The 27604-nt window shown below is 43.8% G+C and overlaps 1 protein-coding gene across 1 annotated transcript; it reads left to right on the forward strand.

Moving 5' to 3' along the window:
- The first annotated feature begins 1813 nt into the window (after positions 1 to 1813).
- Positions 1814 to 7429, forward strand: LOC131681189 (uncharacterized). The gene has a single exon (XM_058961899.1). The coding sequence runs from the start codon at positions 1814 to 1816 to the stop codon at positions 7427 to 7429; it is 5616 nt and encodes a 1871-aa protein (XP_058817882.1).
- Positions 7430 to 27604: the final 20175 nt, after the last annotated feature.

Here is a 27604-nt window from a genome sequence, read left to right on the forward strand (position 1 = left end):
GCCCTCAACAGCCATCATGTCCGACCGGAACTAGAAAAACTCCAGAAAAAGAACCGCGGAGACCCCATTTTGGAAAAAACGAATCCAATCGAACATTGCCTATCCTTATAACATTGGACGTGCCGCCACACAATTCCGGGGCTTACGTTGCCAAAAATGCTGTCCCTCTCTCCGCATTTCTCCCACTAGAGTCTCTCTAACCGGAACGACACCGACAAACAAACAATAAGAAAAGGACAGAGATAGCGAGTCTCTATCCACGGGTATTCAGCGTCCCTAACTCAACAATGACCATGAGCATGAGCGTTGCTAAAATCTTAATCACCATACAACCATACAACTCGAAGCCACTTCGTGGTGGACCAGAATTCCGCAGAGTGACATATGAGGATCCACAACACAGTTAACAGAGACACAGCACCTCACGGCAAAGCGGAGAACACTGACCGAAAAACGATGAAACGAAACCAGGAGAAGTATTGAATTTAAGGGCCTGCTTCTGCTGTCTAACACGACCGTGGAACAGGAACCCTTTGTACCAACATCCGTCTCTGTCGATGAATGCCACTCGAGTTGTTTAGCATATAGAATGTGTATAGTGTGTGTCTACCCCCGCGTTTTAGTTTGTGTTGGTGGTCACTCATTCACTAGTATTTTGTTATGCTTAAGGTTGCACAGAGAATGCGCAAAATTCGCAAACGAAAAAAGCAGTTTTTTTCCACACCGTATGTTCAATACTCACCTCTAATTCTTCAATACGAACCTGAAAGAAAATGAAATTTTATACAATGTAAATATCTGTAAATACTTACCTAGCCCTAAGAAGAATTGAACTAATCCTAGAATATTATATACAAAATGCAATGTAAAATACCGTACGATTCGCACAGTCAGCCCACTGTGCAAACCCTAAGCAGAAATGGATTCTGCAAACCATAACATAGCTGTCAAACAGCCGCAGCATAAACACACATAAAAAAATGTACACAAACAACATAAAATAAAGACAGATAGTTAAACGCAATCGTTGGTGTCGGTCGCAGAAAAATAGTTTTTTCGAGTTTTCATTTTCGCGATATCCAAAGTTCCCTACAAACCCGTTCATTTCGCGCGCGACAGCTGAAAGTGCAGTGGATGCAGAAAAAGTCCTGATTCAGCAGGTGAAAACGGCAAAAACTTTCTAAAAGATCCAGAAAGTAAGAAGAGTGGTGAAGTGCGTGAACATAAATTTGGTCCTTCGAACCGGATCTTGAAGAAAAGTGCCCGCGAGTGAACAGAAAACTGCCCAGAATAGGCAAAAAAGTGAACAGAAAACTGCCCAGAATAGGCAAAAAGTGAACAAAAGGTGCCCAGAAGAGGCAAAAAGTGATTGTAAATTGCCCAGAATAGGCGAAAAAATCGCAAAGAACGGCCCCGCTGTAGACGGGTAAAGCCAGAAAAAGTGCGCGAAAGGTGATTTTCGGTAGCGTCCCCAAGCGGCAAACTAGCCATTTTACGCGGTAGTGCAAACAAAACCGCATAGTGTTCCCTCCAAGAATCCACCATCGCAGAATATTTACATCGTCACAACGAGTAGTGCGTGCGAGACACAGCCAGCTGACGATAGCGTAGGTAGTGTGCATTGTTTACCTACTGCCTGAACGGTGCGCGCCGTGCTGGAACGTAAATATTTCTGAAGAGAGATTTTCGAAAAAGTGTTAAAGTTTCGCGGTGAAATTTTTATTTGGCAAATTGACTGCTCGGGTGCATTTTGGATTCTTGGAGGTTGAAAAGTGCGTGAGTGAACGGGAATACGGCGCTACCGAAGAAGAAAATGGCCGACGAGAGGAAATTCAGTGAGTTGGAGCTGACGAAGCAGAATATTGTCGATTCAATGGCTTTGTTGGAATATTATGCGAAGGAGTTCGACAAGGACAGTAAGTTTGCGGGCCAAGTAGAAGCGTGGGCGGAAAAGTTGGAGAAATTTTACGACGAGTTTCACCGGACGGTGGTGAAATTGGAGATGTTTTCCACCGATAAAGAGCCAATCGACCTGAAAAAGGAACGGCAGTTGTTCGACGGTCGCTATTATGCTCTTCGGTCCTTCTACTTGGCCAAACTGGCGAAGAAAACACGTTCTCCCCCTTCTGCCAACCCCGCACCATCGAGACCAATGAACATCAGGCTTCCGGAGCTTAACCTACCCAAGTTTAGCGGTAAGTTGGAAGACTGGTGTGTTTTTCGCGATTCATTTGAATCCGCAGTAGGTTCCCGGAGCGACATCAGTGCGGTCGAGAAGATGCACTATCTGAAGGGCCTCGTTCAAGGAGAGGCAGCGCGCATTCTCGACCCTATCAAAATAAGCGAGCAGGGCTACAAGGACGCTTGGCGAACGTTGCGGCTGCGTTTTGAGAACAACCGGCAGTTAATCAAGTGTCACATTCGGACGCTTTTCGACACTCCAGCGATGCGCAAGGAATCAGCTGAAGATCTGCTTGCGCTGATCGATCGCTTCGAGCAGCAGATCTCCGTTCTGAAGAGCTTGGGTGAACCAGCAGACCGATGGAGCTCTATCCTGGTTTACCAGCTATCTATACGCCTCGATCCTTGTACGCTCCGGGAATGGGAGAACCACTGTAGCAAACTCGATGCTGACAACATCGCTTCGGTTCTGGGAGGAACCGCCGGCACATCAGAGGACACAAGCACTGGTGCGTCAACTTCAATGCCATCATACGTGACGATGGTAAACTTCCTCCAGAACTACGCTCGAGTTTTGCAAGCAGTTTCTTCAGCCACTTCGAACACCGCTCCTCCTCGCAGCAAGCCAAATCCGACATCCAAGCTAGCAGCCTTTCCAGTCGCAGCTACACAGCAAACTGCAGTATCCAGTACACCCTCTTCCAGCGCCAGCAAGCCGAAGCCGTGCGACAAGTGCGGTGAGAGTCACTACCTGTACAGCTGTCCGGAATTTCGGAAACTCAACCTTCGCCAACGGATCGATCTGGTAAGACAGAAAAACCTTTGCATTAACTGTTTGAGATCGAGTTCCCATTATGCCCGGAACTGTTCTGGGTCAAGATGCCGTACATGTACCAAGAAGCACCACACGCTTCTTCATACTGAGCCCTCTGACGACAATCCCGCTTCTGGTCAAGCCACCGGATCAACTTGCTGTGTTGCCCTCCAGCCGACTCTCACCGCAGCATCTGCGCTGCATGCTCCAAACTCACTGTCACCCCAGTCTGTTTCGCAAGCTCCCATCCAGCAACCGTCTACCTCTACCTCAATCGCAAACTTATCCCACATTCATGCGCCTTCCATGAGTTCTCAGACTGCCCTCGTATCACATACTGGTGAAGTGATTCCTGGAACCGTTTTCCTTCCGACTGCGCTAGTGAATATCCGTAACGGTAGAGGTCGCATCGTCACTGCTCGTTGCTTGCTGGACTGTGCTTCCCAACGCAACTTTGTTTCTGGGGCTCTTTGCGAACGACTGCAGCTTCCTCGCATCCGATTGCCGCATGCTATCCCGATAAGCGGAATCGGAAACACTACAACGCTGGTTGAATACCAGGCCACGATAACCATCTCCTCTCGAGTCACTCCCTTCTCCGTACAATGCTCCATGCTCGTTCTGCCTTCCATTACCGTCAAGCTGCCCCAGTCGACGGTAGAAGCCCGCCACTGGCCGATTCCAAAGCACGTGGAGCTTGCAGATCCAACATTCGCTGTTACTGGCGACATCGACATGATTCTGGGTGCCGCCCATTTCTTCCAAATTCTTCGATACGGCAGGATATCACTCGGGGAAGAGTTACCGCTTCTGCAGAACACAGAGTTCGGTTGGGTCGTCTCCGGAGAGTGTTTATTGGAAAACCACGATCACAGCGATCCACGCAAGTGCCAGTTCAGTAATCCCTGCACAATCGATGAATTGGTCAACCGATTCTGGCAGCTCGAAGAAGTCCACGATGCAAAGGGATGGTCTCCGTCGGAACGATACTGTGAGGAACATTTCTTGAAGAACACCACCCGCAACTCCGAAGGCCGCTACGTCGTCAAGCTGCCCAAGCGTGACGAGCTGCTTTGGCAGTTAAAGGACAACAAATACAACGCCACCCGCCGCTTCTTCTCTCTGGAACGATCACTCGGTGCGAGTCCCGATAAGAAGGCGATGTATCAGCAGTTCATCCACGAGTACGTGAGATTGGGACATATGCGGGAGATTGGCCCCGATGAAATCGACGCGCAACCGCAATACTACCTTCCACACCACGCTGTGATGAAACTCGACAGCACCACTACAAAGCTTCGTACCGTATTCGACGCATCATGCCGCTCGAAGTCCGGTATCTCGCTGAACGATGTCCTGCTTCCTGGTCCCACAATCCAGGACACTCTCGTGACGATTGTCCTCCGTTTTCGAATCCACCAGTTCGTGTTATCTGCGGACATTGAAAAAATGTACCGGCAGATTTTGGTCCATCCCACCGACCAACCGCTGCAGCGAATTCTCTGGCGCGACGATCCCGAGGCTCCACTGAAGAGCTACCAGCTCCGCACCGTCACATACGGCACAAGCAGTGCTCCATTTTTGGCAACTAGGGTGCTGCAGAAGCTCGCCGATGATGAAGGGCAACATTTTCCGCTGGCGGAACCCGCTGTCCGCCACGACTTCTACGTCGACAATTTGCTGTCCGGTTCTGACGATGCTGAATCTCTCGCCGTTACCTGCAACCAGCTCATTGCAATGCTCGCATGCGCAGGACTTCCTCTCCGACAATGGTCTTCGAATTGTCAAGCTATTCTTGATACCATTCCGTTGGAGCTCCGAGAGACGAAAACACTACTCGATTTGGACCACGAGTCCTCCGTGACTGCACTTGGCCTCCGCTGGGAACCGTCGACCGATTTTCTTTCGTTCAAGACGCCGAATTGGAAGGAATGCACGGTTCTGAACAAACGAACGATCCTCTCTCAGATCAGCAGTCTTTTCGACCCCTTAGGTTTGATTGGACCGACCATTGCAAAGGCGAAAATCATGCTGCAGAGTCTTTGGAAGCTCCATCTCGACTGGGACACACCCGTGGCTAACGGATTCGCTCACGAATGGCACGAATTTCACCAGAAGTTTTCAGCACTTGCCCACCTTCGAGTTTCTCGCCATGTGTTACGTCCGGGTTACGACCGCTTGGAGATTCACGGGTTCAGCGACGCTTCAGAGTCTGCATATGGTGCATGCATCTATCTCCGGTCAATACCTGCCGAGGGCCCTTGTACAGTTCGCTTGGTGATTTCTAAGTCCAAGGTCGCTCCGATGGGGACTCAAACCATTCCACGCCTCGAGCTATGCGCAGCTCAACTCCTGTCCAGACTTCTGAAACAAGTTCAGGACAGCATCGACATCACCGCAACCACATATCTGTGGACCGATTCTTCCATCGTCTTGAACTGGATATCCGCAACTCCATCGACATGGAAAACGTTCGTAGCCAACCGAGTGGCTGAAATCCAAGAGCTGACGTCTCACGCCGTTTGGAATCACGTCCCATCCGAAGACAATCCCGCTGATCTCGTTTCTCGAGGAATGGACCTCGATGAACTCCTTGCCAGTGCACTGTGGTGGAACGGACCGCAGTGGCTGAAACTAATATTCGCTCCTTGGCCAGCGAAGTACGTCGTAGCGACCTCAAACTCAGACCAACCGGAGGTCCGACAGACTATTGCCCTTCCGGTCGTGAGCGTAGAACCGTCAGATATCGTCGATCGCTATTCCAGTCTTCGTCAGCTACTTCGGATCGGCACACTTCTTCGACGTTTCGCCGCTAATTGTCTCCACCGTAAGAATCACCAGCCTATTCTTGTCGGCCCGTTGACGGCTCTTGACATTGATCGCACTCTGCTCAATCTGGTCCGTCGCATACAACAGCAGTACTTTGCCAACGAGATACGCCAACTTGAAACCGTCGGAAAAGTAAACCGTAAATCCAAGCTACGGTATCTGCACCCGACACTCGTAGACGGCATTATTCGTGTCGGCGGCCGGCTTCACAATGCAGCGATACCTGTCGACGGAAGACACCCGATCGTCCTCCCCAAACATCGTTTCACCGACATGATCGCCACGAGAGAACACCATAAGACGCTCCATGCCGGTCCCAGCTTACTACTATCCTCGTTGCGCCAAAGATTTTGGCCCCTCGGCGGACGGAACTTGGTTCGCAACATTGTTCACGGCTGCATGGTATGCGCACGTGCCAAACCCAAGCCGTTGCAGCAGCTGATGGGGGATCTGCCATCTGTTCGGGTCAACCAGGCGTACCCGTTTCAGAATGTTGGCGTTGACTTGGCTGGGCCAATGTACGTGAGAACGTCACTCCGAAATAAGAGATCGCCATTCTTCAAAGCCTACATCACCGTATACGTATGTATGGCTACCAAAGCCGTGCACTTGGACCTTGTGTCGGATCTGACCACTAGCACATTCATTGCGAGCCTGCGAAGATTTGTCGGCCGTAGAGGAAAGCCTGCGCATATCTACTGCGATAACGCCACGAACTTTGTTGGAGCACAGCGAGAACTGGAAGAACTGCGGAAGCTTTTCCGAACTCAAGTTCACCAAGATGCCGTAGCAAACGAATGCGCAGACAACGGAATACAGTTCCACTTCATCCCACCTCGCTCTCCCACATTCGGTGGAATCTGGGAAGCCTGCGTGAAATCCGTGAAGACCCTGCTTCGCAAAATCCTCGGAAATGCCCACCTAACCGAATCCGAGCTGCAAACCGCATTGATTCAGGTCGAGTCAATGCTAAACTCTCGCCCAATCACGCCGTTGCCGGACAATCCATCCGATGAGCTTGCTCTGACTCCAGGACATTTCCTGATTGGTCGTCCGTTGAATGCGGTACCTGATCCAGATTGCCGTGAAGTTCCTGAATCCAGGTTGTCTCGATGGGAACGAGTACAACAGCTAACTCAGCATTTCTGGAGTCGTTGGCACAAGGAGTATCTCGCTACCCTGCAAAGTCGCTACCGCTGGACAGAAGCCATGGACAATCTAGCCGTTGGTTCCATCGTCGCTCTCAAAGATGAGAGAGCACCGCCGTTGAAATGGCCCCTGGGACGCGTGCTCAGCGTTCATCCCGGCCCTGACGGCCTTGTTCGTGTCGCCACCGTGAAGTCGACCTTCGGCATCGTTCAACGCGCCATCCCGAAGCTCTGCTTACTTCCAGTTGAAGTAGCGCCACCCATCGTAGCACCGAGTCCCTCACCAACTAGCAGCCCTACGTCAACAACGCCAAATGAAGGCCCTTGCTCAGGGAACCGAGCCGCCGGACGAGATCCCGGCCCTTGCTCAGGGAACAGAGCCGCCGGACGAGATCCCGGCCCTTGCTCAGGGTACAGAGCCGCCGGACGAGCTCCCGGCCCCTACTCGGGGAAATGAGTCGCCAGACGAGATCCTGGCCCAAGCTCGGGGGTATCGAGCGGTTCGTGGTTCACCTGTAAAGAACCAAGCCTCGCCGTGTGGGTTCCTAGAACCCCCGGCTGGGACTTGACTCGAGTTAAGTACCCCATCCTAATTTGTTAAACCAACAGTTCGCGTACAGATGTTCCTCCTTTACAGCACACCACTCCTGGACAGTATCCTGCAGTCGGACCCGACGCACCTCGAAAAATCATCCTGGAAGCTGTAAGGAGGCCTGTACCGACAAGACGAATCCAGATCTTCATATCCCGTTGAACGTCAGTCATCGCAAGAAGCTCGAACTTCCGCCGCTAATGCCCGTTGAATTCCTTAAAATTTCATTGGCGGCCGGAATGTTCAATACTCACCTCTAATTCTTCAATACGAACCTGAAAGAAAATGAAATTTTATACAATGTAAATATCTGTAAATACTTACCTAGCCCTAAGAAGAATTGAACTAATCCTAGAATATTATATACAAAATGCAATGTAAAATACCGTACGATTCGCACAGTCAGCCCACTGTGCAAACCCTAAGCAGAAATGGATTCTGCAAACCATAACATAGCTGTCAAACAGCCGCAGCATAAACACACATAAAAAAATGTACACAAACAACATAAAATAAAGACAGATAGTTAAACGCAATCGTTGGTGTCGGTCGCAGAAAAATAGTTTTTTCGAGTTTTCATTTTCGCGATATCCAAAGTTCCCTACAAACCCGTTCATTTCGCGCGCGACAGCTGAAAGTGCAGTGGATGCAGAAAAAGTCCTGATTCAGCAGGTGAAAACGGCAAAAACTTTCTAAAAGATCCAGAAAGTAAGAAGAGTGGTGAAGTGCGTGAACACCGTATGTCAGATCTTCATAAAAATCAATCAGCAGTACTGTAACAACATTCTACACACGCTGATTGATTTTTATGAAGATCTGACATACGGTGTGGAAAAAAACTGCTTTTTTCGTTTGGGAATTTTGCGCATTCTCTGTGCAACCTTAAAGGACACTCATTCACTACTATTATGTTATGTTCAGTTACATACCTTATCTGGTTCTTATTTAGGTCTGCACCAATACTAGTTCATTGAAAAATATTCAGTGCAGCTTTGCTGGCTTTCTAGGCTGTTTAATGTGTTTGGCTTCGTCTCTACAGTTTGTTCCATTCGGTAGTTCAGTTCGTTTTTGCGTTTTTTTAAATATCGTGCAAGTCTTTGTGATGGAGCAGATTTTGGATGATTATGGTAACCGTTTTTGGCTAACTATAATTCCTGATGATGGAGATTGTCTGTTCGGCTCTATCGTTCACCAAATCTACGGAATAACACCGAAGCATCCTCTGTTTAAGTCGTATAGCCAACAGGCACGTTTAACTGCGGTTGCTGAGATACGAAAGAATCTTCCCTATTACTATGCCCAGGTAGCTTCCCATGCCGCCGACGAAATTACCCTGGATTGCCCTATTGAAGAGAAGGTCGAGCGATATCTTGCAAATCTAGAATCTTCTGGTTTCTGGGGTGGCGAGGAATCTATTTCGGCTCTTGCAACCCACTATCAAGTGATTTTCACTCTTCATCAGGAGGGGTCTGAAATCGAGTTTGTACCAGCACATTCCGAAACGAGAAATTTCCCCCGTTATGACATCTACTACAGAAGCCTTTCTTCGCGTTTCGGTAGCCATCTCATACATCGATCGCTAACTGTGAAGACACATTACGATAGTGTGCTTTGCATTCGTAAGACGAGTTCTACGATAGACAGTAACATTGAAGGAATGATTATGGAATTACCAAGCTTCAGTTATCCCGTTCGTGTAAAATGGTTTGGAAGTAATGAGGATGCTCTATTTTATTCTATCATTCATCAGTTGATTAGAGTTGAACCCTCCAAAGAAACTTTGAATATGTTTCGTTGTCTAGTAGCTGATGAGCTTGATGATCGCCCGCTGAATTTTCTTTCCGCTTTTGGAATACCGTGTGAATTTCCAGAGGATAGGTCTAGTTTTTCATTCCGTTTGAGAATTGGGCGTCATGATGGGGGTCGAGCAACTTTGGTTGTATTGGCGGATCTGCTCGATATTATTATATTTATACATACTACTGGACAAGACAGTTCCCTGTGCTATAAACCCGCGGTAGGACACCCGGCTATAACAATTCACATTGCAGAGAACTCTAGCCAACCAGTTCGGGCATACGGAAGTATTTTTTTCCAACCGTGGTCAGGTAACTAAGCGAAGAATTTTATCAGATCCTATGCTTGTCGCTCAAAAGGCCGTGCGCAAAGAGCTGACTGATTCTCAGCTTACTGAGCCGCTGCAGGCCCGTAGCCAGGATTTTGTTTCGGGAGGGGCTTGAAAATTATTGCATAAATGTATAAATTCTGATGACTTGAGATAGTCACAGTAAACTGAATGTAATTATGAAATGTTCTTAGTGAAAACAATTACATAACTAAGACAATAGACACTAAAAACCCTAAAAATATGTTGTCTGTTACAAGAAAAGCTATAGTGCATCGACGAATTAAATTTGATTATTATTAGTTTATAAGTTAGAAATTTCTCTCAAGATTCATCAAGAGATCAAAGTATTTAGGGCTGATTGAAAATGCTACGCATTCTAGACTACACGTTTACAAGGTGTAGAAGACGCTAAATTGGAATGAGTACAAAAATATCCAAAAACCCGCCTAACGAAACTTTACACGCATTTGCTAAACAGGAGAACGAAACCAACGTCAAGGTTGTCTCCATGGATAGGAATATATCAGTGTGAAATCCAAGTTTATCGTTGCAAAGAATGTCCGAACAAAGTGAACTTCAACTCCTATTTTCATGATCAGGCTACTATTACTAGTTCTGTGACTTCATCCGAAGTATGCGTAATTATAATCCTGAGAAAAACACATGTTTTTTTTCATTTGACTCTCGTGGGGAATGGGTTAAACGCTATCTTCGACAATATTATCAGGCAACTGAGAATAACTATCTATTTATTTATTTAAGTAGATTCTTTTTAGATACTTTCATATCATTGGACTTATGAATTAAAAATATCGTAGACTGATTTTCCTAGATCCCTGTAACTATAGTAAAAGTCAAAATGTAAAGTGAGTGCAAAGAACTACTGATTCCACTACAATGCAAGAATAAGTTCATTAGCTCATTGACGTTCAGACTTTTGCAAAACCGTTGGAACTTGAGAAGATTACCTAGATTAAGTAAATATTATATTTGAACATTTGAAGGTATTATTTCGGATTTCATGGGTTTTTGGACAATGTAAAATATATATTTCAATGATTTAATCTACTAATGAAAACTACCCAGAATTTAATCTACTGAGCGAAACTACTCAGAACTTGTTCACTAATCGAAAGAAAATTACTTAGCACTGATTCTGAATGCTTCTAATTTACGTAAAATTAGGTAAATATATCACCACCAAAATAACTAGAAACTATAAACACAAGTGAGCTTAATAATTTCAGCATCACTTGCTTCCGACACATGGAAGAGAACACATCGCACTTACATCTAATTTTCAAAAGAGGCTTTCTTTTAGAGTTGTCTGTTTTCAAATCACAGCAAATTATCCGTTTCCTGTGAAACTTTATGTCAATTCGTCAATTTTGACTTTATGTTTGCGAATGTCTGATTTGTTCCTTGCTTCTCGCTCTCAATAATTATCCTTCCGAATGGATTCCATTTCTCCCAAATATGACATTAATCTGCGAGTAAGCGATATCCGATCTTGTAGCGGAACATTGATGTTCTCATCGTCCATATATAGGAGGATCTTAATTATAGCATTGTCACTTTCAACCATGTGTTTTAAGTTGTTCGAAATGAATGGTTTCATCTGGGCTAATTTGTTGAGCGCTAAATGCCTGACATGATAGAACTCGCTTCTGAAAGTCCAACCTCCATTTACACCTTCAGGAAATGTTCCACATTATGAATACTCGGTCCTAAGCGAATCATCAATAATTTTATAATCACCGTATTTGGCTGGAGCACCACTTCTTGCTTCTCGACAGATTACTACAGCAACAATTATAGTAACAGTTTCTTTTATTCTTTAGGCAAGACACACAATATAAAAGTTACTATTTTTATCGTTCGCGTCGCACTGGCTCGAGTTAAAGCATAAAGTGACTGAATTTCGTGACCATTGCCTTTGGTGGTTAGAAATAGCCTTCTTCAACTTTTTCTCAAAGATTTGTTCAAACCAAATGAGCAACAAATTTTGTTAAACATCGCCGGTTTTTGAAATTCATTTTTGAAAAATTTCGGGAGGGGCTTTAGCCCCCTAGCCCCCCCTCTGGCTACGTGCCTGAGCCGCTGTCTGTTATTTTAAGTCCTACACAAGGTCTACGATTTGCGTCCCTAAACGTTAATGGCTGCCGTAAAGAGGATAAACGGGAAGCCATAGACTCTCTGTTGTTGTTCCATGGCGTACACATAGCAGTGTTACAGGAAGTGAATCTGGATTGTGCGCGTGTTGCAACATCAAATTTTCGTTGGTACATGGGTGATTCGCCTAACAACCAGAGACGCGGACTAGCGATTTTGATTCGTCAGGGGTTGAATGCTGAGATAAGGGGAAGCATCTACAATAGATCCAACATTCAGCATGCTACAATTTCTTATCAGGTATATAGGGTTTCTAACCAATTCATGATATGAATAAACATGCACTTTAGAGCTCATAAATGTGCACGGGCCAAATCAAAAGGCGGATCGATTCTTTGCTGACTTAGGCATGGTTGTTGGCAGAAAGCTGACACATTTGCAGAATCTTGTGATAGCAGGAGATTTCAACAGTCATTTGTCTTGCAGTGGTTTGTCCATTGACGACTCTAAGTTGATAGGTAGATTCGCTGGGCATGACCGGTTCAATGAAAATGGTTTACAAATGAGGATGTTTCTTAGTTTGTATGAACTCGCTGTACGGACGACTCAGATTAACTCCAACGAGAGTTTTAGATGGACTTGGTCCAATGGACGTACAAGAAGTCAGGTGGATCACATTCTGTCTCACCTTCATTCGCGGTTGTATCTAAAACGCTTTCGAGCTTTGTCGCCTTCAGGCCTCTCGACTGACCACAAGTTGCTTCTGTGTAATATAGTAGAGAACCATTCAAACCATCAGCCTAGTGCTAGTTTTGCTGCTAAAGTCGGGATGAAACGGAAGAGCAATTTGGATCCTACCTTATTAAAGTTGCCTGAATTCCAGAAAAGATATCAAGAGCAGCTTAGTTTGAAGACTGTGGATTTCGGTCCACAGAATTGTGTAGAACAGAACTGGGGTGACCTGAAATGTAAAATACAGAGCTCGGCTGATGCTGTTCTGTCTAAATCATCTTCCATGCCGCCAGACCGACGTTGCCGTAGGGCTTTTGCCGACGTGAATAAGTACTTGTTTTGGACCAAACGTTCTGATCATCCCAAGTGGAAACATAAACTCACTGAGGCACGGGAGGTGCTGCAGCGTAGAATTCGCGAATATGAGGAAAAGGAGATTGAGAACTTTTTTGAGAATTTGCATGAATATCCAACCGGCGAACGCATCAATCGAACGTTTAGGTTCCTAAAGAAACACAAAAAGAAAACGTCATATCGGGCCCTACCATCTACCATTCGCTTGGGTGATTGGTCTATTAATAACGATTGTTCATCTTTTCTTCCGAATGCGTTGCAAGAGCTTGGAGACCCAGTCCTGCCGGATCCACCAACCCTGCAAGAAATACAGATCATCGTAGGCAAGATGAAGAACGGAAAAACGCCCGGAGTCGATAGCCTAAACGCAGAGTTTTTCAAGTATGGTGACGATCGTACTCTTACTGATCTTCATGAGCTTTTGGTTAGAGTGTGGACTGAGAACAAACTTCCAGTGGAATGGAAGCATGTTTTGGTGGTACCAATACCGAAGGTGAAGTCTCCAAAAACCATGGACGATTATCGCCGTATAAGCTTAAGTTGCACTGGATATAAAGTTTATGCGGCTTGGATCTTAAGCAGGTTGCAGAGTACGATTCCTCCTTTAGGATATCATCAGGCAGCATTCTTGCCTGAACGATCAACGATTGATCACCTGCACGTCTTACAACGGATTCTACAAGAGCGCTGGAATGGAGGAATGTCCACCATATTGATGTCCCTTGACATAGAAAAGGCCTTCGATCGGGTATCCTTGGAGGCTCTACCATCTATTTTGAGAGGTAAATGTGCATATTTTGATATTTGGAATAAACATACTAGTTTTATCTAATTGGCAAAGGTGTACCAGATTCATTTATAAACCGAATTTTAAACTGCTTAAAAGGGGAGCAGCAGCAGGTGTTGTGGAAGGGACAACTTAGCAGACCATTTGAAAGATTGCGAGGAATCAAGCAGGGATGCCCCTTATCTCCCTTTTTGTTCAATCTGATCATGGAAGCAGTGCTAGAATCGGTGGCCGATGAAGTGAGAGGTTTACGGTTGAATCAGGATGGTCGACTAACGCTTCCTCTTATATTGGCCTTTGCCGATGACCTTATAATAGTAGTAGAGCGCATTGAGGATTTGGAGTTAATATTGAAAAAACTTAAGGAATTTCTGGCATATGTGGGACTGAATCTGAATGAGTCCAAGTGCAAGGTACTGATTCGGGAGCGACGTGGAGAATCAGTGGATGAAGTTGAAGTAAGCGGACGATTGTACAAGACCACGGAGCCTCTACGATATCTCGGCACTTACCATACTGCTCGATTGGAACGGCCCAAAACCATCAGAAATCGATGTCGGAATGCCATACGTGTGTCGAAAACGATTATGAGCTTTTTGAAAAAATACCGACCCTGTTGGCAGTTGGGGCGTATAATTTACGAATCCGTTATAGCACCTGCTATGATATACGGTACGCAAGTGGCTGTGCTCACTAAATACAGTGGAAATTCTATTCGGGGGTACGAGCGTCAGATTGTACAAAGCATGGCAAGCTTATGTCGAAGCACGGATGGTTCAGAACTCCCTACATCCATCAATAAGCTGCTACACAAGAGGCGTATTACGAAAAAAGTGCGAATGTACCAGATGCGCTGGTGGGGTCATGTTCGACGTCGAGGTTCAACACATCCACTATTTTTTTTGGGCAGTTCCCTTCAGTAGATTAAATCATTGAAATATAGTTTTGGAATTGTTCGACAGAACACGTGCTGAACCATTTTTTTTTATTTCAATTATAGAGGTTTTAACCTTAAGGTCAACCCAGCTGCGCTGCGTACAAGGCAATCGATTTACCAATACGCTACGCCCACTCCCCTGCTGAACCATTAATAGTGGCAGGAGATTGTGCTTCAAGATGTTGATTACAATACGCCTCGATAGTGGTGTATCGAGGAGGCCGGGAGGGCTGATGTGAGCCTTTTTCTGTTCTATAACTTTCCTCTATTTACCCTCTCATAGCCGACAATCAACCACTAACAAATAGATAATTGAGAAAGGACGTGCTATGTGTGGTGGTTGGCTATTCAAGTATTGGTAGAGTTTGAAGTACTAATGTATGTCTTTCATGTGATGATATTGGTCAATACACGCGACAAACACGTCAACATACGAACGCTTAAGCCCTTCGCGATCATCTACGCACACCTATGCCCGCGATCGCGTAAACTTGATAACACTCCGGCTATTGTGTGAACGTTTTAGTACTTACGAAGTTACAAACGCGGTCTCAAACGCGAACCCGCAAACGCGCGCGGTCATGAATCGGTCACGTCCGGAAATCTTTAGCCTTCATTCTAGCAATTTAGGTCCATGCATTCAGTTGGATCAATCAAAAAAAATAAAGCTCATATCCACTAGACCACACGTTCTATGGCGACATGATTGGGAACTCTAACGATATGGAAGAACCCACTTTCTTCTGGAATCTGAACCGTACACAAAAAATTAAGTATCAGCTTCACGGTCCGCGCGCAATTATTCTAGAACACACGCGAATATGCGAAAGGCACGCGAAGTTACATACACGTTCGCACACACGACATACAAACGCACACGCGATCGAGCACGTTAACGTACAAATGTTCGAGCCCTTCGCGATGATACACGCGATCGCGAGTCCCTGCGCCCGCACATTCCTGAACCGTACAATGAATATCACATTCAGAATCACAGCCCGCTACAATTGGCCTAATGCAGTGTTTTAGTGGGCGACATTGCCTGTCTCGTCTGCAAATTGTAGTATGTGATTCTGACGGGGATCCCTTCCGAGAACCTAGCTCTACAGCTCCAGTAGGACAACTCTCAAAAAAAAAAACATTATGAGGATTCGTACATCCAGATATATTAATGCCCATGGCAATGTAATTTGTAGCAATTTGATGTCTTTTTGGTACTGGTTGATGGAACTGTCGTTCTCTTTTGTACCCATTAACTCGTATCTCCAGAACAGGAAATCGAATCCGTAAAAAATTAAGTGGTAGCCTATAGGAATATTAAAATTTTCACTTGGCTTTATGTTCTAGAGCAACTTTATGTGGTTCGGGGGCTTTTGCACCAAAGCAGTATTACAGTGATTATATCACAGAAACATGGCATACGATTATTTCTTTTTAGTTAAGCTACATTGTGATCAATTTTAGTACTTAACTTGGCGACTTTTATTATCCACTGCCATGGTTAAATAATGTGGAATGTGGGTTTAGGGACCAATTCTGTCTGGAGGCACCCAACTTTTATTGCTATATTTTAAATTTGATCCATGCTAACACTCACTAATACAAATTGCTTATTCTCTCATATACACTCACAATCTCTCATTCCAAACGTCCAAACGTGGCCTACGCGATAACACAAACCTTGGCACAAATGCGAACGCCCGCGATCTCGCCAACATTCAAACACCCCGGTAATTAAGTGAATGTTTGCACCTAAAAATTTACTAACGCGGTCTCAAGCATCAACCCACCATTCGCGCAATCATGAATCGGTCACGTCCGGAAGTCTCTGCTCTTGATTCTAGCAGCCCGAATTCATGCCTTCAGTTGGACCAATAGAAATAAAAACTAGACAAAACGTCCACGCACGATTATTGAACAATACGCGAACAGGCGAATGGCCACACGCTTATAAAAATAATATGTCCATGCGAAGTTACATACATACGTCATGGCAGCGGCCTTCTCCGGTCAGATCCACAATTGCAGCATGCCGATGGGTGCAATCAGCCCGATTCCATCAACGGCGTTCTTTTGGTTTCTACGGAACTTGAATGCTATGACAGCGACCTTTGCCGATTAGGTAAAGCTAAGGAGGGTATATGTCCTCCCGAAGCTACTCAAGATACTGCGCACCTTAAACTAGATCGACAATTGCAGCATTCCGACGGGTGCAATCAGCCAGATTCCATCAACGACGTTCTGCTCTCCACGGAACTTTTATGTTATGGTAGCCAACTTTCCCTGTCAGGTAAATGCAATGAATGTATATGTTCTTCCAAAGTAGGACATACAGATGCTGCTCCCGCTGAAAACCCACCTCCATTACAGGTGGACGCCATCGCCGCTCATCTTTCTACCGCTCAACCGTCAGGACATCACTTGCAGGAACATCTTATTATCTACTATCAGAACGTGAGAGGACTACGCACCAAAATTGACGAGTTGTTCATCGCTGTTTCAGACGACGAATATGATGTTATTGTTCTAACCGAAACGTGGCTGAATGATCAAATCAATTCACTCCAGTTATTCGGCTCAAAGCACACGGCTTACCGTAACGATCGCGATCCAGACAGTACAGGGAAAAAACGCGGGTGCAGTGTGCTTATTGCAATGTCCAACCGGCTCTTGTCTAAACATAAAACTGCTAGAACCGATCTCGAACAACTATGGGTAGATATTCGCGGTCGCGATACTAATATTTGTGTTGGCGTAGTGTATATTCCCCCCGAATCCGCATGTGATATAGATATTATTCAGAAGCACATAGACCCAGCACTTGACATCACAACTTCCATTCAACCCAACACGGCTCATCTACTGTTTGGTGATTATAATCAATCTGAACTTCTATGGAAAAGTACCTCCTCCGGCTATGCCTTCCCAGACCCTTCTGAATCAACCTTCTCTAGAGCGAGTATTGCCTTATTGGACGGAATGTCTGTATTGAACATGCTGCAAATGTGTACAGTAAATAACAGACGAAATCGAACCCTGGACCTCCTTTTCGTAAATGAAGAAGCTTCTATTAACTGCACCGTTTCAGAAGCCCTTGAGCCGTTAGTTGCTTGTGACGCACCCCATCCTCCTCTTCTAGTAACGCAGATCTGTCCCCAGTTAGTTGTTTATGACAAAATGCTAGATGTCAGGGAGTTCAATTTTTCAAAAACTGATTTCAATAGGCTCCAGAACTCACTGCAGGCAATCGATTGGGAGACTTTGCTGAATTCCGCGATCGATGTAGATGTTGCCGTAGAAAAACTTTCACTGGTCCTACAACAACTTTTCAAACTACATGTTCCCGCACCACGTCCCCGACCAAAACCAGCGTGGTCCAATCGTCAATTTCGTAAACTGAAAAGACTGCGAGCAGCTGCACTTCGGCATTACACCAGCCGACGAAACCCCCTCACAAAACGAGAGTTTATTGAAGCCAGCAACAGTTACAAGGCATATAATCTCTTTCTCTATTCAAGACACGTCGCACAAACCCAATCGAACCTTAAACAAATTCCAAAGCAGTTTTGGTCTTTCGTTAACGGGAAACGTAAAGAAAGTGGGCTTCCTTCCAGTATGTTCCTTGCAAATGAAACATCATGTACCCCAAGCGGCATCTGTGACCTATTTGCGCAGCATTTCTCAAGTGTGTTTAAAAAAGTTTCGGCCAACTCCACTCAGATTGAACATAGTCTTCAGGATGTCCCTCATGATGTAATTATTTTGGCATTATTCAATTTACTGACGAAGATATTCTAACTGCTATGTCTTCAACATCGGCAGGACCAGATGGTATTCCTTCCATTATACTGAAAAGATGCGCAAGCGCAATGTGTACGCCTTTAAGACTAATTTTTAACCAATCGCTGTCGCAATCAACGTTCCCCGTCTGTTGGAAAAAATCAGTTATGTTTCCGGTTTTTAAAAAAGGTGATAAGCAAAATGTTGCAAACTATCGTGGCATAACTTCACTCTGCGCTGGCTCAAAGTTATTTGAAATATTAGTAGGAAATGTGCTGTTTCGTGAGACCAGAGCATATATATCGAAGGACCAACATGGCTTTTTTCCTGGTAGATCGACAACTACTAATCTAGCCCAATTCACTTCGCTCTGTATTAAAAATATTGAACTTAGATCTCAGGTCGATACTGTATACACGGATCTCAAGGCTGCATTCGATCGTGTAGATCACTCTCTTCTACTGGCAAAGATGAAGCGGCTGGGCGCTTCGGATTATTTTATAGGGTGGCTTAAATCATATCTCGTAAATCGTTCTCTGTGTGTAAAATTAGGAAATAACGAGTCATACAGTTTCATCAACTTGTCGGGAGTGCCTCAAGGGAGCAATCTAGGACCGTTGCTTTTCTCGTTGTTCTTCAATGACGTTTGTTTTGTTATACCTCCTGGATGTAGACTTATATATGCCGATGATCTCAAACTATTTCTTACTGTGCGGTCAATAGAAGATTGCAAGGAACTACAGCAACACTTAGATGCTTTCTGTAGTTGGTGTAATCGCAACTTGCTGGCTCTCAGCGTGTCCAAGTGCTCCATAATATCTTTTACACGTAGAAAAAATCCAATACTGTGGAACTACACCATTTTCGGGGAATCGCTAGAGAGAATGACAGTTGTCAGAGACCTCGGTGTACTTCTGGACTCACAACTGACATTCAGAAATCATTACTCTCATGTTACAGCACAGGCAAATAGAAATCTCGGTTTCATTATAAGAATCGCCAAAGAGTTCACTGATCCATATTGTTTGCGGGCACTCTACTTTCCACTTGTGTGATCTGTCTTGGAAGCTTCAGCCCCCATTTGGTGTCCTTACACAAGCATTTGGATCAACCGAATAGATGCAGTGCAGGCAAGATTCCTCCGTTTTGCTCTTAGAACTCTGCCGTGGCGTAACCCAACAGAGCTACCACCGTACATCGATCGCTGTCGTCTGCTCGATATGGAAACCCTAGCCAAAAGGCGGAACACATTTAGAGCAGTATTTGTTGGGAAGATATTAACTGGCCAAATAGATGCTCCAGATATTCTCTCACAAATAAATGTCAATGTGCCCCCGAGAAGTCTCAGATCGCATAACTTTTTAAGACTCAGGTTTCAACGCACCGAGTACGGTCAAAACGAACCCATCAGGGTGATGTGTAATGTTTTTAATAGTGTTTATGGCCATTTTGACTTTTCAGTATCTTGTGATGTTTTCAAAAATAGACTAAGAAGGTTGACTTAGATTTTAAGATTTATTTTTTTGTAATATTTCTATTGTATTTTTATTGTAGTGTGAATCCTTTGTAATCAGGTGTGAATATATGAAAAGATAATGGGTTTTTACGCCCATTTGAGGATTGCTTCTGAAGTATATCCTGAAATGGGCTTTTCCCATTCAACTACATTTCATGTAGACCAACATAGGTCAGATGAAAAATAAGAATAAATAAATAAATAAATAGTAGCACACGCGACAAAAGCGTCAATATACAAACGCTCGAGTCCTTTGCGATCATTTACGCATAACCACACCCACGACAAACAAGGATAACACCCCGGTGACTAAGTGAACGGTTTATCACTTATAATTTTATAAACGCGGTCTCAAGAGTGAGCCTACAAATGCTTGTGTTCGCGCGATTATGAATCGGTTTCGTCCGGAAACCGCCATTCTCAGCTCTAGTAGCATAAGTCCAATGCCTTCAGGTGGTCCAATTAAAAAGATGATGCTCATATCCACTAAACTACACGTTCCATGGCGACATAAAAAATCGAAATTATCCACACGAAGTCACATACACGCGACAAACAAACATACAAATGCTTGAGCCCTTCGCGACCAGCCACGCAACCTACACCCGCGCACTCGCAGACATGATAACATCCCGGTGATAATATGAACGTTTCAGCACTTATAAAAAAATTAGTCTATTTACGATGTAAATCTGTTCTTTGGTATTTTTGACATCTTTTATTGGCGAATTTTGCAACAGCTCTCGATTGCAGTTTAATGTGCAAAGATTTGCCGTTCAAGACTATAATTAACCGTAATTTTAGCTTTACCGCTTCAATCATTATGCAATTTTCAAAATGCATTTTACATGCTAATATCTATTTTTCCACTCAGCTCAACTTATATAACTACTAAAGATAACTAGAAACAATTCCTAACCCCAACAGTCCCACAGTGGCTCCCTCGAGCACAGAAGATCCAAGAATAACTATTCCCCAACATGTAACCACCAACTGATTCCCCTTCAGCAAGATAGCGTTTCAATTCATGACACACCCGGTTATATGAGTAAAAAAAATGTCCCCTATTCAACAGTCACAGCCACCCTCTGCTTTGTTCCAGTGAAAACTGCACCCGGGGTGGCCGCTCAAGCAAATGCCCATTTTCCCCCGCAATTTCTAGCTATTCCTTAAGCAGCACTTCTGTGCACTGGACGCATACAGCTGGAGGGTTCCATGGCCTGCCAAGTTAAATGCGCAATCTTCGCCGAGCATGGATGAAAACAAGTGTTCTGTCATACTCGGTTGGTGGCTGACAAATAACTATGGGGAATTACTATTCTCTTCCATCCTACGGGGCAACCACCACCCAACCCGTGGGATGGTGAAATTAAAAATCTTCATCTCCCACCGACGCACGGGATGATTCGTTCGATGAAGATGTTTTTCATTCCTTTTCTGCGGTATCTACTGCGTAGCCCCCCAATCAATCACAGCAGAGTGGTAACCATGGCATTAATACAATGATTACTGGGATAGAGGAAAAAATGTAATTTGTTGGAACGGAAAGCCAGTGGCAATGCTAGCGTGGGACAAGATTGTATGAAATCTTACTCCGAGTAACTTTTTGGGTTTCGTTTGGGTTGTATGACAATTGTGCCAAATTTCAGCTTGATCGGTGAAATCGAAATTTCCGTGCCAACACAGAGGATTGGGATCAAAAACCTACCCAAACTTATTAAAACATCTCCTTTCGGGAAGGAATAGACCGGAATAAATCAAATCCATGTAATAACGTTATTCGGATTCCATATATACTACACCTCTTACAATATTTGGAATACAACATTCGAATTTTGCACAGATAATTCTTAAAAGGAAAATTATCAATCAAACAAATTAAATAAGTCGCAGAAATTCCACTCTTAATTCTACTGATAATTCAGCATTGAATTTTCCCAAATTCATATGTATCCCCGCCATATGATGCATTCTGTCTAACAAATATGTGCACCTACTGCATTCCGATAATTTCCGATTCGAACGGGCTAATATTTTAGACCAAATTTACGGTGAACAACGCATCCATCCGAGCAAGTTATGCAGAAACCATAGAAACAAGCGATCCCTATTTTCTATACGTTCTCATGAATATGCTAAAAGTTCCAGTGGGATATGGTGGTGCTTTGAAAATGGCAACGCTTGCTCGGTTGGTTCTACAGAACTATTTCAATTCAATCGAAGCTAACTGGATTATCGGAAACCATTGAAGTTGAAATTGACGACGTCTCCGCACCGTACAGATACGTATATACGAAGCAAGGTTATGTGCACATATGCGTGGTAAACTGAAACTTACGATCTGCAGTGCTGCTGCACATAATCCAACAGGTCACGTTGCTCATCTCTGCTGGAATACGGCATGATTTGACTTTGATGAAAATGCCATTGTTAGAAACTGTATCTTTGTTATCTGGCTATACAAAGTCATCAAATTTTCATATCGAATATAAAGCCAGCTGTCGTAGCCTACTCCGACCGATGGTATGTTATAGGTACTTAGTGCTCGTTCTTCGTTTATTTTTCCATTCTTGGGCGAAGCTCACTCATGTCAAGAAAAGCAAACCAAAGAGCTCCTTTGTTCCTCTGAGATCCTGGATTGTAATGAGTCTGATTCCAAAGCCTACTGTATGCCTATTTTTTGACGTTCGATGGCCAACAAGATACTTCATCTAACGAGCAGCTTCTGTTCTCGTTGCGAAAAAAAAAATAGTCACAACATAAAGTTAATCGGTGCGATTATTTGCTGTCTGATATAAGCTAGCGTGGGGGACACATGTGCACCCGGTGGATGTCGACTTTCCATAAGCCGATACTGACGGATTGATGAGTTGTTTGTTTTTTCCGCTTCCGCACATATTCTCAAAGAACAGGGTGTTTACGCTTGTATCGACTAGGTGGGGGATTCCCGTGTATTGCTTTTTGCTCTGAACGGCTGTCCTTAGGTGAATGAAGGATGGGTTTGTTGTCCTTCGGGTAGGGGTGTTTTTTGATGCTAGCAATTTATTCGAAAGCTTTTAAGATTGGCTGTGTAGTCATTGCTTAGCCAACCAAGAGGAAGCTTTGAACAAGTTTGTCCCTCCAGTTCTTTACCGAATATTTGCTTTGCACGTAGACTTTTGGTTACGCTCTAGATGGATATATTTGAGATGGGGTGACATTGGGCCAAAAAATCACTTTTCATTTTTATAACTGAACAGTGATTGTTTAATCGGTTCATCAAAACCTCGTGCAAAAATTACTAAGGAGATTCTTAAATGAAAATACGTCTGGTTTCAAATTCCGGCAATCTTTCCAAATTTTACATTCTTTCATATAAATGCTTATGTTGTATGATGCAATCAAATGCGAACTGACAGCCTTATGTTTGCTACGAATGGCAATTTCAAAAGAATCGATGTAAGCGGTGCTAAAACTAAATATTAAAAAATAAAACATTTGTTTTTTGTTAAATAAAAATAGAAAGAAAAGTGTTTCGAAGAGGAACGAACACCACGTGTAAGATGGTTTTCAGGATAAAGCATCTTTTTATAAAACATTACTAATACATTGTTGTTACAAACGTCAAACAAAACATTCTGTACCCTATACCACAACCTAAGCATTCAATATTTTGAATATTTTTTATTATTATTAAATATTTTGAATAAAGAAAAGTACAAGGTGCAGCCTCAAGGGATTACATGAACTGTTGACGTAGGACTGCACTACTAATTTCAAAATAATTTGATTAAATTTCGTTTGTTAGAACACTTTTATGTTCCATAGGTTAAGTATGATCCATACAAAACTCTCTACTTTTCAACCAAAAATCAAATTCGCTCTCTGAACTTGGTACCTGACTGATTTGCTAATTTTGTCGCCAATAGGGATGATACCGACGTATAATTACCAAACTGGCATGAACAATATGAACGTTCTTGCTCTAGCGATACGAAAATACGAAGCGGGTGCATCAATTTCCACTAGCTCAAACCGTAATCAACAGCTTCGTTGTATTGAATTGAATTATTTATTGGAACTTTAACCTCCATAGGTCATTCGACCTCAACAGCATCATGTGGGTAGATTCTACATCTATTCTATGCCTAGATTCTACATCTATAATGCTAACTAGAATTGGGCAATTCTTTCTCGAACTTGCTCTAAGCAGAACCGTGCTCATTGATTTCGAAAAATCTCCTACATTTTTCGAAGTTCCACTGCGGCATGCTGACCAGGGCTTAACCCGGCCACTGCAAACTCAATTATCACATGGCAACTATTCAGCGCGCTGAGTCTTTTTCATGTGATCTTTGTGAATCCGACTTCGGAACCTCATATCATCTGATATGCAACTGTCCAGCGGTAGCGCAATTGCGATTTCGAGTTTTCGGCCGTCCTCATATAGACGAAACCATGTTTGGGTGACTGAAACTCAGAGACATACTAAAGTTTCTTCTCCAATGTGGTAAAGAGCTTTAGGCTTGTTCGCAGGCAAGTTGAACTACTTGTGAGTTTAACTTACCTGTTGCTTATTTTAATTTTTGTGCTGTGTTTTGCCCTTCAAATTCTACTTCCCCACACCTCCTTCTCCTTTCCTGCCGCTCAGGAAATGACGAAAACACACGGCAAGACACAAATCCCCGACTACATACGGGGAACGTGCCATTTAAGCCAATATATTCTGAGTCCTGAAGAAGACGATGGGTGAGCCAAAGTTCTTTTCAAAAGAACAGCACTTCTTAATTAGAAATTTTTAGAACTATCGCAATTGAATTATCAAATTAGTTTCTAATATTCCTTCAAAAAAGCTCAAAGAAAGCTTATTCAACGAAAGCGTTTAGAAATGGTATGAAGTGTTGATAACAAGTACTTGGGATATTAAATAATGCCAGAAGAGAAGCCATTGACAAAGACTAATTTTCCAGCATATTATTTGCATCAACTGATGACATCATAAGATACCATCAAGCTCGGTACTGGAGTTCAGATATGGCGCGTGTAAGTGAAAATGAAAATTCCCTAATAATATCTGTTGGCTATTTGGAAACACTCTTTATTAACAGGGCAGTATATCCGACGGCTCAGCGGAAATGTCACGGGCATGTTTTTATTACTTTTGGGTAAGATTCTATTGCCTTTTTGGTAACAGACCACGCAACCAATTGTGCATTGCAGTCATGGTAAAGATGGACACGTCTATCGATACCAGGACTCATGTTAGTGAACTCGGGTGATTCGTAGTTATACTGCCTAAGCTCGACCCTCATTAACAGAAGACAAAGATTAAGCCAGTACGATAATAAACCTGTTCTAATGACCCTGCCACTTCTAGTTTTCCGATCTGTTTACTTCACATCCTTGCTCTCACTTGAGTACTATGGCTCTAATTTTCATAACTTTCCCTACCTAGTGATCTCTAGCTAATTGAATTACTTATTGCCGTGAAGGCATTACGGCCGAGTTTTGGGTGTACAGATACTACAAGTGTTCCACAGCTAAATACCAATTACTCCATTCTTTTGAATATCTTTGCATTAATTTTCCGTTCCCTGCTATGAAATTTTCCTTTTACGGGTACTGAAGTCCGCATGATAGTGTTGACTAGTGGGAAGGTACCTCCGGCCACCGACATCCTTTCAGGCTTAGTGGATGTCGATTTGAATATTTCTTCGATGGCAAAAATAATACCGATAAGTCTCATTTTCGATACAAATTATAGTTAATACAACCACCCCTTGGATGGTTTACTTCCGGACCAAAGACAAGCCATTTAACGTCATCGATATATCGCGTGATCTAACTAAACAACATTCGACCGTGTACGAAAATGTGTACCCGCTCCGGAAGTAGAGATTGATGGTGTAGTCTTTGAGAAGGGCGGAGATTCTGACAATCCCGTTGAGGAAACATTTTCTAATGTGCCTAATAGTTTTCGAAAGAGGAAAAAAGATTTTCTTGTAAAGGCCTGAAAGTTTACCCTGATGGGTGCTGTTACAAAACCGAAGTGAGTGGCTCCCGGTCTCGGAAAGTCCACATGGGACATCTAAAACTCCAAGTGTCTCTATATTTCAGTCATATTATTTTTCTAGGTTTTACACAATGCATTACTTCCGACGTAGAACCTCCTCAATTTTAGCATTATTCGCCATGTCCGAGAAAACAATATTGAGGATCGTTTTGGGGATCAAAACGTGCTATGATTTCAATTGGGTTAGCCTTTGCTCGGTACCAGGTATTGCAGTTGTCGCTTGTTAAATCCGAATCATAGGCAAAGGTTTATTGATATTCTTTCCATATACATCGCACCTGAACTGGTTCGAGAAGATTTCAACTCCCACGGTATGTCATGGGATTGTCTTCATTCTGATAACCGATCTAAGACAATTTCAGTATGACCATCTTGAATACAGTGGAAATGACACGAATGCCTACCAGCGCGGTCAAGCGCGTTAGATTTATCGTTGTACTCTACCTCATTGATTGAAAGAGCTACGCGTCCACTATATCCGAATCAATCGAATCAAAATAATCTTCCGGTGGCAGTGTACAACGAAACGAATACCTTGCGCGAACAATCGTGGACGATTTCCCACTCTGTTGTGGGCAGAGAGTGCTCAGAATTGTGTGCGAAAAGGTCCTATGAGAACTTTTTGAACGTCAGATCGCCCAAATTTTTCCGAATATACGCGACGTTAGCAACGCAAATAAAAAAACTTGATGAAAACTGAAAAACGCGGTTATTGGCACTGGTTCGTCAACGGATTAACGAGAGAAACTATTTCGTCTAGCAGCTAGGCTGTGTACTCGATTCGACCTTTGATCGGAATACACGGACGACAACAGCATTCCACGTACATTCACTTTCAAATGATAGACTGTTAGTATGTAGGATAATTCGGTCGATTTTTACTAATAGTATTAGTATCGAGTCATGCCAGTCGGAATTCTGGCGGATTTCTGCCCGAGTTCAGGCTAGAATCTGCGCCAATATTGACAAAATTGACGGAATTACAGATTTTTTTACAGTGTAAGTTGGATAGTGATATGAAAATTTTAGGCAGTTTCCGTATCCGGCCTAGTTTCCGGATTCGACACAGCTCCCGATCCGGACTAGTTCCCAAATTTGGATCTCCCGGATCTGGATCAGTTTCCCGAGCTGGATCAGTTTCCCGAGCTGGATCAGTTTCCTGATCCGGACCAGTACCCGAATCTGGACCAGTACCCGGAAAGTTTCAGCAGTTTTTCTTATTACCGTGAAGTCATTACGGCCGAGTTTTGGGTGCACAGATACTACAAATGTTCCACAGCTAAGTACCAATTACTCCATTCTTTTGAATTTAATTGCATTAATTTTCCGTTCCCTGCTATAAAATTTTCCTTTTACGGGTACTGAAGCCCGCATGATAGTGTTGACTAATGGGAAGGTACCTCCGGCAACCGACATCCTTTCAGGCTTACTGGAGGTCGATTTGAATATATCTTCGATGGCAAAAATATTACCGATAAGTCTCATTTTCGATACAAATTATATTTAATACAACCGGTCCCTGGATGGTTTACTTCCGGACCAAAGGCAAGCCATTTAACGTCATCGATATATCGCGTGATCTAACTAAACAACACTCGACCGTGTACGAAAAAGTATTTTGTCTGCGTACCTGCCCGGGAAG

Source organism: Topomyia yanbarensis, chromosome 2, assembly GCF_030247195.1.
Source record: "Topomyia yanbarensis strain Yona2022 chromosome 2, ASM3024719v1, whole genome shotgun sequence".
NCBI classification, from domain to species: domain Eukaryota; kingdom Metazoa; phylum Arthropoda; class Insecta; order Diptera; family Culicidae; genus Topomyia; species Topomyia yanbarensis.